This window comes from Lolium rigidum, chromosome 6 (assembly GCF_022539505.1).
Source record: "Lolium rigidum isolate FL_2022 chromosome 6, APGP_CSIRO_Lrig_0.1, whole genome shotgun sequence".
NCBI classification, from domain to species: domain Eukaryota; kingdom Viridiplantae; phylum Streptophyta; class Magnoliopsida; order Poales; family Poaceae; genus Lolium; species Lolium rigidum.
Window position 1 is genome coordinate 319,709,689 of NC_061513.1, and position 12,902 is coordinate 319,722,590.

The 12,902-nt window shown below is 41.7% G+C and overlaps 1 protein-coding gene across 4 annotated transcripts; it reads right to left on the reverse strand.

The window, feature by feature from the left end:
* Window positions 1–1,795: 1,795 nt before the first annotated feature.
* On the reverse strand, window positions 1,796–12,506 carry LOC124661677 (protein BREAST CANCER SUSCEPTIBILITY 2 homolog A-like). Of its 4 annotated transcripts, none has more exons than XM_047199556.1 (31): window positions 12,348–12,506; window positions 12,157–12,213; window positions 11,896–12,000; window positions 11,345–11,473; window positions 11,135–11,254; window positions 10,887–11,021; window positions 10,651–10,776; window positions 10,440–10,565; window positions 10,158–10,292; window positions 9,915–10,046; window positions 9,669–9,803; window positions 9,423–9,548; window positions 7,924–8,824; window positions 7,801–7,841; window positions 7,600–7,727; window positions 7,383–7,525; window positions 6,913–7,035; window positions 6,594–6,830; window positions 6,432–6,513; window positions 6,304–6,354; window positions 6,089–6,164; window positions 5,878–5,989; window positions 5,730–5,801; window positions 4,151–4,334; window positions 3,896–4,078; window positions 3,543–3,685; window positions 3,416–3,478; window positions 3,104–3,317; window positions 2,695–2,862; window positions 2,331–2,577; window positions 1,796–2,227 (listed from the first exon to the last, which is right to left on the reverse strand). In XM_047199556.1, the coding sequence occupies exons 2-30, from the start codon at window positions 12,173–12,175 to the stop codon at window positions 2,521–2,523; spliced, it is 4,266 nt and encodes a 1,421-aa protein (XP_047055512.1). In that variant the 5' UTR covers window positions 12,176–12,213; window positions 12,348–12,506; the 3' UTR covers window positions 1,796–2,227; window positions 2,331–2,520. The 4 variants fall into 4 exon arrangements, with proteins under 4 accessions (XP_047055512.1, XP_047055511.1, XP_047055510.1 ...); XM_047199555.1 differs by having other exon boundaries at window positions 2,393–2,577; window positions 11,330–11,473; XM_047199554.1 differs by having other exon boundaries at window positions 11,330–11,473.
* Between the last annotated feature and the right edge of the window lie 396 nt (window positions 12,507–12,902).

The window sequence follows — 12,902 nt, forward strand, 5'->3', positions numbered from 1 at the left end:
TAAGGGTTGCCCGATCTTCTCAGTAAGCGACAGATGGTGATGAACACGTGATAGTAGCAGCGGATGGAATCGATGATATGAGGAGGATAACTTGTATGACGCCGACGAAGTCTCTCGATTGATTCCTATCGCTAATGCAACAGCTCTCAACCCTGCAAGATATTCGCAACTCCACACACTTGCGCACGTAGCCGCCGACCACGAAGCGGTAGATTGCAATCTTCTAATCCCCAATAGAACAGCAGATCACACAAACTTTCAGTAGCATAAAACTCCAGATCGCAATAAATTGGAGAGTTGGGATTCAATAGTTTTGCATAGCAAACAACTAAGAACTAGGGTTTATCTTAAACGTGGTCTAAAGCTATTATGGGGGCGTCCTGGGCACTTATATAGGCGTCCGGGACGACCTCGGGTCGAAAAAATACGAAAATAACCGACCCAGAATAGATCTGGTCGAGACAGACTCGGACTCGGCCGGTCTGGGGGCCGGTCGACCGGGCCTGGGACCGGCCGGTCCGGTTCAAACCGGACCTGGCGCCGGGTGCTGACCGGGTGGCGGAAGTGCTCTGCAGTATCTCTCCCGGTTGGCATCAGCGTAGCGCCCGGTTGGCGCCGGGACGGATCCGGCGTGCCGCCCGGTTGGACCGGGCCAGGGACCGGGCGCACCGGCGTGGCGGCCGGTCTGACCGGATGCTGGGCCGGCCTGGACTGTGGCGTCTCCTCTCGCGCATGCCTCCCGCTCCTCCCTCGCGCGTCCATGGGGTATCTTCATGTCCAGCTCCATGTCCAGCTTCACGTCCATCTTCACGTCCAGCTGCTCCTCTCCTCCTCGTGCGATGCTTGTCTCCTCTTCATACCTGATCAATCAATCAATCAAAGTATCGTTTAGGAACAAGTTCACCTGTTGTTTAAGTAGCTTCGCATAAACCCTTGTAATAGGTCCAATCCTAACTTCATTGGACTTGAGCTTCACAGCAGCTTCATCTTCATCTTGCAATGACGGAGGTAGTAGTATAGTAGGGATGTCCTCATCATTTCGTGAACTGTAATTTCAAAACTATTGCAAGTGTACTTTTGGTGTACTTTGCACTTTGTACTTTGGTTATAACTGTACTTGTACTTCAGGTATTTTAATGTATTTTGTACTTCCGTTTCAGTAAGGTTTGTACTTTCGTATTGTTTTTATATACATTTTACTTCTGTTTCAGTATAGCTTGTACTTTATACTTCAGTATTCGCTACACTTTTGTATACTTGTGAGTACACCTACTTGTTACACTTGAAAGTACATTACGCGTTAACACTTCACATGCTACATGTGTCAACACGAGAGCACTCCGCATTGCATGAACAGGCCTTCACGAAGGTCAGCCTTCTGCTAGTGGTACATCAGTTACATTTCTTCAAACTAACAACAGCAGTTGAATTTGCAAAAAAAAAAAAAAAAAAAACTCACTCAAAGGAAACTAAACCACGTCCCAATGATAAAATTCGACAACCATAAATACAGTATATAATTACAAGCAATGGGCCTAGTAATGTTTTCTATTTTGCACGATATTGCACTAAGTCAAGCCATTTACTCAGTTGATTTGCTTACATGTTGTACATGAGCTTTATTTAGTTACACGGACTAAGTCAATAACGGAGTACCATGACAGGGGGTTGTGACCCAGCAAAAAAGCCTGAATAGATGTGTTCTTGCAAATCATGATCACTTTAAAGTTCCACTACAAACAATAAAATTTCAAATATTCACTTGAAATTTGGAGCTGATGAGGTAACAATCATAAATACATCAGCGCCATTCATCATTCAGAGGAAGCCAGAGGACATACAGAATGACAATGAGAACAATCATAAACACACCAGATAATTACAAGCAATCCTTGGTTGGCAGCCCTGCCTAACAATGTTCCCTATGTACCAAATGCCCATGGCACAAGTAATAAACAAGAAATAAGGCTGTCACTCTTGCTTGGGATGCACAAGGGATGCCATTCCTCAGATGCCACGCGAGCCATCTAATAGATATATAGCTAAGGGAAGGGCATTAGAGCATTGAAATAGGTTGCAAAGGCTAGTTGTAGGGAAGACATCAGAGGGGTTATGCTCAAACTCCACAAGGATGCCATCATCTTGAGTATCCACCATGTGCCTTTCAGTCAAGGAAAATAGTGTTCTACAAGCCTCAGTTGATCAGAAATGTTCTGCATCGCAATCCCTGCACATCCAAAGTATTAGTTGGCAAATGTGGGGAAATGAATAACTAGTTGTGGGAGTCCAAAAATATCCAGCTACAGACAATGTGACCTAAACAACGGTACCTGAGCAATAATATATAGATATTGTCAGTAGGCATCCATCATTGTGACCACCTGTCGCATACCTTTTCTACCAATGAGCATCCCACTGCCACAAACTCCATCATGGTCCTGTGCTGGAAGCCCCGAACCCACCACCTCCAGCGAGGACAGTCAATCTGTAGAACTCCAGCGTTCATTATTTCATAGTACTTCAGCCACCACTATCTCCAATGATGCATAAAACCCTTTCCTTTAGCTGCTGAATTTTCTGAAAGGGGTCATTCATATATCAAGACAACAGCAAGTCATAACGACCATCGTTACTTGTCACAGTAATATGTGATCTCTCTAATGTATAGTAAACTAGTAATGTGAAGAATCTTACAGAATGAGAACTTGAAGCCCATTTTTCGGCACAAATGGCAGCTTCCTTAAGATGCGATTTTTTTGAGATCTCGTGAGAAATAGTATAGGTAGAGCTCTCTGTTGCCTCAGCTACCCATATGCGACTCATCTGGTCTTTCTGTCGCTTGACCAAATTACTGAAACCAACCTGAACAACAGAGATACAGTTAGTTGAAGTTGCATCTTCTTTATAAATGTATAAAGTTGAACAACAAAGTAGACACTGCAAAAAAAAATGCTGGCAATACAGTACTACAGTCCTCAAAAGTCTACGCGCTGAATTTCATGAGGTATTGTTTAGTGCAAACATTTCAATATTATGATGATGCATTAAGGGATCAATAAAATTCAAACTTGAAATGTAGGCATCACAATCTGAGATGACATACTGTATTTCCAGAAAGGGCGTGACTGAAAAAAACAGAGTCATCGCCAGCAATTCGGCAAGAAAAGCTAACTGCTAGAAGACAATCATCTTGCTCTGCGGAGTGCTGTGCTGAGGTAAATTTAGATCCATCTGTCAAAAAGAGCCACTGTCTTTTCTGGCTGCTACATAAATAAACATCGCCAACATGCAAAACGACGCCTGCAATGTCAAATTCACTGCAAGAAACAAATGGTACTCATTAGGAGGTTTAATACAACGACACCAGATTGGCAGGTTTTAACATATCATCTTTCTACAGGATAACTAGACTAACCTTGCAAGCGGTACCTCACCAAACAATGATAGCTCAACCGCCTTACGTGGGGTGAAAAATGGTCTGCAAAAAGAAGCATGTTAACTTTGAACAATACAGTCAAAGCATACTAGCAGTGGACTCTTACTCAAAATCCGCAGCCTGTGCCGACGCTAATGGCTTCCACATGGTAGATGATCCTCTAGCATGCAAGTAAAGACTACCAGTACAGTAGGACGAAGGCACCAGTCCTGTGACTAAGTAAATTTGTCCCTCCACCAGGTCGGCTTTCTGTCAGTAGACATAATTAAATGAATAAGATTTAAGTTAATTTCTTGTAGATCATAAGTACATTATTTTTAACCATAAGAAAAGAAGAGGCAACACTTATAGCTTGTTTCAATGATATAACACTAAATAAGTAAATAGTCTGTCTTCTCTTTTCGATGGAGAATAAAATTGATTACAACATGTATGTGCTGCTAGATGATTGTACCGTACTTGCTTCTCAGTAGGGTTCCAAATTGTTATTAGCCCTTCCTTGTTGATGGTTTTTGAAGCCGAGATTTTTTTAGTAAGGCTTGTCACCCTCACTTTCACAAACGGCGTAACATCTCTTGAACTAAGGCCAGCAACTTCCAGAGCGTTCTCAACTTTCTTAGCCACTTCGTTTTGCCTAGCTTCCTGCAATATATGGCATGAATTTTCCAACGTTCCAAGTACTATTTGATAGATGCAGGAGATGTTTATGCATACCTTTTGCTTTGCTTGATATGATGAGAAAGATATCCTCTGCTCTGACGTCATGCCTGCCATCATAACTTCAGGCTCAGCTGCCCGCTCTAGCATTTTGCAAATTTTTGCCCCTTCCTCACTATCATCGGAATTGCCACAGTTTTCATCTTGTTCAGACATAATGTCTTCTGCGATCTTAGATACTCTACATGACAATGTAATAATTATCGCAGTGGCATTAAAAAGGGGCTAATGTCAGATTAAAAACAAAAGGAACCATAAAACTACTACCATATATTTACTTCCACAAATTCAGGGCTCTAGCCTAAATGCGTTCAACTGATCCTATGTGACATGGGCATATATACACGAATTTTTTTAACAGGAAAATGCTGCCGACAAGTTAAATTGTATTGACAGATTTACCATACCCAGCACCAGCATGGCTATCAGCATCGTGATACATATCGTGGTATCGCATTGATCTTAGGACCCTAACAAGTGGAGGGAAACGATACAGACCATAACCTGGATCACAATCCAATTCGTAAAATCGCTGGAATCGCCCACTTCAAGGAAAAAAGAACCAGAACGTAAACCACGGTGTGCCTTCATCCAAATGAGCTGCGCATGCAGATTGTGTAGACGAGCAAGCGAATGATTATAAACAACAACTCGATGATACATCCCGTGGCCAACATGGTACTAAAATCTTGAAGTCATTTGCTGTGTGCTGCAGTGGACTGCAGCCTGTATGCATAGACTTATATTCAAAGTTCAACAATATTCTGGTCACATAAATGCCCAATGCTGCAGTCTACTTAAAATGTGTGTGCATAGTATTGATATGTTTCTTTTACATAGCTGTCCTAGATAATCTACTTAATTTATTTTTATAATACTTGGATTAATTTTGCATTGAGAAATATAGTATCATAGTAATTCTAGGATCCGATACTGCCAACAAGAAAAGGATACCACCATCTATCGATATGGATAACCTTGATCACCAGTGACCACTACACAAACCAGTAGGCCATGGTGTCTACATGTATTTCAGAATACTTCTGTGCATGGCCTCTTCAACATTCTGACATATTACTACTTCAATACCTTGGCATATTAATTATGAGCGAAAATATAATGCATGAAGATACAAAATATGTAGCATTTGTGGATAGTAGCAGGGAACACTTAAAATGAATCTAACTGACAGTAATCACATTTATTTAGAGAATGGTTACAGTGGTAGAGGATGTTGGAGTATATGTGGATTGCCCAACCTTATCCATCAGTTAGGACTTTTGGTTCTACTGGTTGGTGCATGAAACTTACTAGAGGAAAGGTCACTTTTGAGCAATCGAGGGACAGAGGCAACTGAAAATAATCTCTAAACAAAAAGGAGAAAACATCCTGGTCTAAATGTTTATTAAAAAGATATATGCTTTAACACACTGGGTACATAACCGTACTTGTACAGGTAACTTCTCGAGAACATTGTCCACTTGATAGATAATCTACTCCCGATTAAGGTGTGATGAACATACAGTGTATTCAGTTGAATAATATTGCCTACAGTTTCAGTGGCATAAATATGTACCTCTGGTGGTACAGTTGTAGCGCTTTCCTTTCCATCCTTTCAGATCTCACAACAGAACGACCATCAGACAACCTGAATTACGCAATTATTAAGTATGGACCAGTGGAGCAAATATGGTAATGTTTTAAGTTTGCATCCAGTTGTATACCTCTCCTTATACAGAACAGGATATATCCTTGCAACTCCAATCAGTGTCCTAGGGACTCGGCCACCAGAAGCTTTAATGCACTTGAACGCCAGTGGGGGTCCAACATGCTTGCCTGAGATGTGGACAATATCATCAAGAGAATCTATCAGTTTGAAAAAGGATAAGCAGAACAATATGAAATAAATATTCAGTCTTGTACTAAAGTACATACAAAATCCCAAAGGATCATCCCATCTTGCACGATAACTGCCATTTACATGGAGCATCAATTTGACAGTGCCTGATATCTGGAAAAAATAGTCAACAACAACATCAAAGCCTTTTTCCCAAGCAAGTTGGGGTAGGCTATCTGGAAAAAATAGTCACCAGGAAATTTATTATATGGTTGTCAGTTTGCAGACAATAAAGGTCAAGGAGCAGGCAAACCTCATGAAATGACACAGGCCCAGTCCAACCACACAAAGAAGCCCCCCATATCTACCAAAACGGAACACATATTGAGTCATATAATCTCCCCACGTCTCCATAACAACAAGGTGAAAACAAAATTGTACCCGAAGCTTTTGTCCTATAAAAAGCTTTCTTTTCTGTAGTTGTTCTGAAAGTGCCACATCCAATGACGCTTCTAGTGCATACCTGTGAAAAGGCAAACACTCTAAAGTTGCTGATATCTTTCAGTTTAATCTCATAGCAATAAAGAGAATGCAACCACCTACCATCCATCAGTTAATTCAATTTGTGCAGGCACATTTACTTTAGCAGCTAACAAGCTTTTATTGTCGATGCTGTTCTCATTTTCATCTCTCCTGCCAGCCTCACCCTTGGAGTTATTTACATCAGGATGGGAGTAAACAGCTGAAATGCAGAGCACCATCATCAAAGATGGCAAAGCATTTCCTTCTAAAATTTTCTTAATTGCTGATCGGTGGCCATTGTTCACTTCTCGGTCATACCTAAAATGCACGAGTTTTCATGAATTAAATTATATGCATCGATACAATTGGAATGGTAAAAAAGGCATGCCCGTTATCTCACCTATATTTCAGCTCATCAAAAACATTAGCAACTGTCAAGAATTTGCCAGCAGCTTTAGTTGGGTAGCATCTCTCAAGTGAAGCAAGTTTCCACACGATCCATTTATGGTGATTGTTCACCCATCTAAAACAGGAAGAAGAAGTGATTTGATGTTTAGGATGTACTTATTATTTGGAGCATCTCTAGCCTAACTCTATGGTATGTCCAAAGAACATGTAAATCGTTATAGTTTTATTTTCACACAGTGCAGCAACAGAAAGAAAGCAGAGGAGACCATGAAAAGTAGTTTTGAAAAAATTATGGATTTAATAAAACAACACAACAAGTGATGAAACAGGAAAGGTAATGGTCAGACATATCACCTCTTAAGTAAAAATAAGCAAATAGGGTGTTATTTCCGACCACAAAAAGTCAGTTGACTAGTGAAATATGTATATATATATGCCATTCAGTTCACAAATGATGCCTACTCTTTCGTTGCGTATGTCAATGAAGCACCACAGGCAAGCAGCATCTTCTGAAATTCTTCTGCACCAGTATCCGTATCATGAAACTTGTACTTCTCAGCTCCTTTCGCATCCATGCGCTTCACTTCATCTGTTGGATGTTCCGTCTGGTCACAAGATTTAAGTTAACATTTAAGTGGGAATATGGGTTACCTGCAGAAATGATTAAACCGTATTGTACCAAAAAACTGAAGCAGGGAGGACCGCCAAAATACTCCTTCCAAGTTTTCCTTTTATGTTGAAAAGGATAAGATGCAGACAGCTTTGTTCGACAGGACGTGGTCTGAGATGGTGGCAGCTTGGGTATTCCTGTGAACAATAGTTCAACCAATCAAGGAATTGGTTTCAAATGAGCTGATTTATGTATCAGAAATCAGCTTACCAGCAGAGGATTTTTTGCTGGTGATTATAGGTGCGATGAACCTAACCATTTTCAGCAAGGGCATATCAGAAGCATGGCATCAAGGAGTTTATAACTTGCTAACAGGGATACAGATCAAAGGACCTGGATGAGCGGGGCCGTTTAAATGGAGACGGAGAGTTTCTTCCCCCAATTCTTCTCTTCTCATTAGCAACATGGTCAATATTTCCAGAATGTGTACCCATGAAATTAGTAATGTCCACCAACACTCCAGCTGGCATATGGAGTCGTTGTGTCTTATCTTTAGAGTCGTCCGCATTGTCAGCTTCAGATAAAAACCTCGAAGAAGGCTTTGGAATCTTTGAAATTTCACTGATTGAATGACTCCCGCCATGAAACCTATTAGCATTTTCATTAGTCGCAGGGGTATCAGGTACAGCATGTCCAAAGGATCTAGTGTGCTTCCTGTCAGACATTCCTTGGTGGGAAAATGCTGCTATTTCAGGTTTTCCACTGGCCCTACTTATTTTTGATAAATCAGATCCACCGCCTTTGGGGGCGACGGTTGAATTTGTTATCTCATCTTTACAACCAGCTGCCAAAGAGTTATCTGTTGACTTATTTGTTGAAACCACATCTGATTCACCCAGAAGACTTTTCGCACGTTGAAGTGCATCACTAGAAATAGCCATTGATCTGCCTCCCGCGGTACTGAATCTGATTGAATGCTCACCAGAATCAAAGACTGTGTTATTAGAAAGTTCAAACGGCCAATGTGGTTCCTTGTGCACTTGATTTTCTGTTGTACAAGATGCAAGATCAAGCCTCTGGTCTGGATTTTCCCACTCAACAGTTATTTTTGTGCCTAGTTTATCCCCCACATGTCCAAAAAATTGTGTTGAAAGGGTATTCTCTTCCAAGCCCAACAAAGAAGCAGCTCGAGACACGCCAACTGAAGATATATTTACTGTTCTTGCACAGCTTGTCTTGAGAGGTGAAGTAAAGACAGTAAACTTTTGGTCCATGTTAAGGAGCTTATGAGTATCTGACAAGATACAACTCAAGATCAGAACTGTTTAAATGGCAAGTGTGTACAAATGGAAATGCTCAAAACACAGATTACTATCCTTTTGAAATAGCTTTTGCCGGTATTAAGTGAATCAACATGCCACTCCAACGCCTGACTAGATCATTGGACTGCTCACACTGATCATACACCGTATGCTTAAAATTTGGTACGTACTATTGAACACCTATATCTGTATACTATGAAGAATGGTGCATTCTAAAATCATAAGCAATAAATAAGTGTATCATTCAATTGAAATCTGCAACCTAATCAGGTACATATTGGTGATTCATTGCTAGATTTTTAAAATTTGTAAACTTGGTCTAGTTTTCAACTAAAAAGCATTGGAAACCCTTGGATTAGCGCACCAGTCAAGTAATGCATATAACATACTCTTTGATGGTTAGCTAACCTATCAATGACGCTGGTACTCCACAAATTAACTACAGGACTACATCTTGACACTAGACATTACACATGCATGCTAAATGTTTATACAATCTTCTTTAGAAAATAAAGTAGCAGTTGCTGCATCGGTGAAATAGTCCCAGAAAAGTTTGGTAAGCTGTTATACCTTTGTTTATATTGCCTTCTTCCTCCAGAACAGCCCTTGCCTTCTGCACTGAACTTTCACTAATCAAGACCGACTTTCCAGATCCGGTTTGAAACATTGGCAGTTGACTTCCACGGTCTCCATATCCTTTCAAAAGATTATTGTATGTGTCAGAGGAATGGGAAAAGGAGTCTAAGTTACTTTCCAAATTCAAATGTAAAAACTGCCCACTGTGTAACCCAGCGACTCCAGTTCTCCAAAAGCTACCTTTCTCCCCGAAGTTTTGTTGCTCCAACAGAATACTAGCCTTATGGCTTGAACTTCTACGTTGGGGTACAAACATCTGTATTCCAGCTTGGAATGATGTGTCTTCAACAAAGGCTTCTCCATTGTCATTATTTACTGGTTTGCACATATGAGGCAAATGTTTAATTCAGTGCAGACTACAAAAGTTCTTTACATCTACTGTTTCAATCAATGTCAAGGAACTCTTAATTCAGAACATGAAATTACCACTTTTTACTGCTTCTTCGGCCTCTAAGATAACTGGTACTTTGTTTCCAGAGCTCTCTCTTGCTAAGATAGATCTTCCTACTCCAGTTTTGAACACTGGAGTATCATAGCCACCATCTAAATGAGCTTCATCTTACAGAAAGAAAATTTCATTGTCAGTAAATATGAATGCTCATTATAATCACAAATGAACAAAAGTACACTTCTTAAAAAACCATGATGTGCGTTTAGATAGCAATTTACCTTCCAATTCCTTTGCAATATTCCTCGGCTCCAGAACTGCACTTGCCCTCTTAACTGAGCTCTTACTTACAGCAATTGACCTCCCTAGCCCAGTTTGAAACAACGGCAAGTGGTTGCCAGCCTCATGGTTTTTCTCTACTCGAGTGGGCGAAAATGATTATTTGGTATAAGGCAAATCAAAAATGTCGGTAATAGTATTTTCATGCTGTTCAAATTATGAATAGATGGTAACATACAGGCACAAAACAAGAATATATTTCACTGAACTTCAGAAAATCAAACCTTGCATTGCACTATCCCCATTCGGTGTTACAGTTCTATCACTCATGATCGAACTGCTACTCATCAAAACAGACCTTGGCGTTTCATTTTGAAAATTTGTGGCACTGACACAATTATCTCCATGTCCTGAATCTCAAACAAAACAGAGCAAAATGATGTGATCTTGTGAACTATCTTTAAACAAATATAATAAGAACATATGTTTATTTACCGGTTTTATCATTTTTTTCTCCCTCCAATACTGCCTTTGCCTTCTGAACTGAGCTGCGGCTCACAGCAACAGGCTTTCCTAATCCAGTTTGGAACATTGGGAACTGGCAGTCAGTATCCCAATGTCCTACACAAAGAAGTAACCAGTTAGAAATTATATTGCAGCCGAATTTAGATAAATCGGAAGACAGATAGTCCAAGCATTTTTCTTAAGGAACACAGGTAGTCCAATCTTACCACTCTTTTCCGTATCTCCCTCCTTTGCCGCACCTCTAGATCTCTCAATGGACCTTCCGCTGATCACGTCTGGTCTTCTGGAATCAGTTTGGAACATTGTAGGCTGGTCAGGCCTTCCAAAACTCTCCGCATTTTCTAATAGGAGAGAAATCCCATCAGTACACCAAAAAAGGCGTGTGTGTCGCAATAATTAGGCAAAAGCGTTAGCTCTCAATAGTCAAATCGAATAGAAAAGAATCAACACTCACCACCGCTAGTATTATTATCCTTAAAAACAGACTTCGCTTTCTGAAGAGATGCCACACTGACTGATACAGCTCTTCCTGAACCAGTTTGGAACAATGGAAACTGTTCCATGCCGTCCACACCTGCTGACAGAGGGGTCAGTTACTAAAAAGGTAAAGGCATGCTTGTTTGTTTGTATCAAACTGTCCAAAACGTACTCTTATCAAAATGACCTTGTTCTGCAATTGTTTTTCCCTCCAAAACAGCCGTTGCCTTATCAATGGAGGTCCGGCTCACAGGAACCGACCTACCCATTCCAGTACGGAACATTGGTTGTACGGCACCAGCGGCACTATCAACATCTATTGTTCAACAAAAGTGACAGGTTTTAACAAAAAAATGCCAAGAGAAAAGGAGATTAGACTAGAAACTCTCACAAAGAAAAAATATACAGACAACACTTTGGTGGACCCTGCTCAAAAGGCTGGCCATATCCAAATATATTTTTAGTGTTTAAATTTGGATTATCTAGACACTAATCTGCAACATCCTTTTTGGGACGGAGGGGGTATAAAAAATAGTCCGGCAATTGCAGAAAATCTGGCTAGTTCTATACATATTATATTATGCCTCGTTTGTGAATTGTGGCATGTTTTCTAACAGTACAGGGGATAAACAAGTCCTAAATTACTCGGATCCATATATATGTCAGCATGGACAAATAAGTGATAACAAAGCACTTCCAGCATTTAGATAGAAAGTAAACAGGAGCTGAACTTCCTACCTTGTAAAATAGCTCTTGCCTTATGGATTGAGTCCTTTCCCAGCGAGACCGCTTTCCCTGATCCAGTTTGGAACACCGGGGTCATGCTACCATTACGCAGCGCACCTACATTTCACAAGATAGAAGACTTAGTCTGTACTGCACGATCTCGACAAAATACAGTTCGTACAACTATCAAACCAAAGCACTTTCCGGCTCCTGTTGCAACATCCAATCTTATCTGCACGGAGAAAAAGGTGGGTGGAGGCAAGTCTTATATACCTCTAAATGAATCATCCATTTCACCGTCTGCATCAGCTACATCGCCAAAGGGTTGCTCTGAAACAGAGAAACTGGTCAACCCAGCACAATGGATGCAGAAAGATGGCCAGTTCACGCTACCAAACACGGTAACAAGAATTGAACTGTTCGAGCAAAGCAGACTGAGAGTTGGGCAGGTAAGCAGCTCTTACTTCTCTTCTTAACACTAGCCTCCTCCTCCCCGACCAACGCCCTGGCTCTCCTTATAGCGCTCTCGCTGACAGACACGGATCTCCCCGATCCAGTGCAGAACAGCTCACCCTTCCCTGCTTCTCCGGTTGGTCCGATCGCCCCGTCACCTTCGAGCAGCTCCTTCCGGGCTGCAGGTTGCATCGGAAACAACAGGCCGACCACCAGTTAGACAGAATCGTTTGGGCTCACTCAAACGGTGAGACGGTACACACGGCAGAGCACGCGCGCGGCCATTTCGGTACCCAGGACAGGGATGCACGCGCGCGCGTGGTCACGCTGGCAAAGCGGACCGGATAGAGAAGGGATGATGCGGTACCTCGGACGAGCAGGTTGGCCATGGACTCGACGCGGCATCCGTCGGCGGCGGCCCGGCCTAGGGTTCCGGATCGGGGAAACGCGGGGGCAGGAGATGGGAGTCAGCCAGTCAGCACGAAATACCATCTCTACGACGGAATCCAAGCGGGGGTAAGAGAACGATGGGCCGCACCTTGGACCGGGGCGTCCTCGGACGCAGC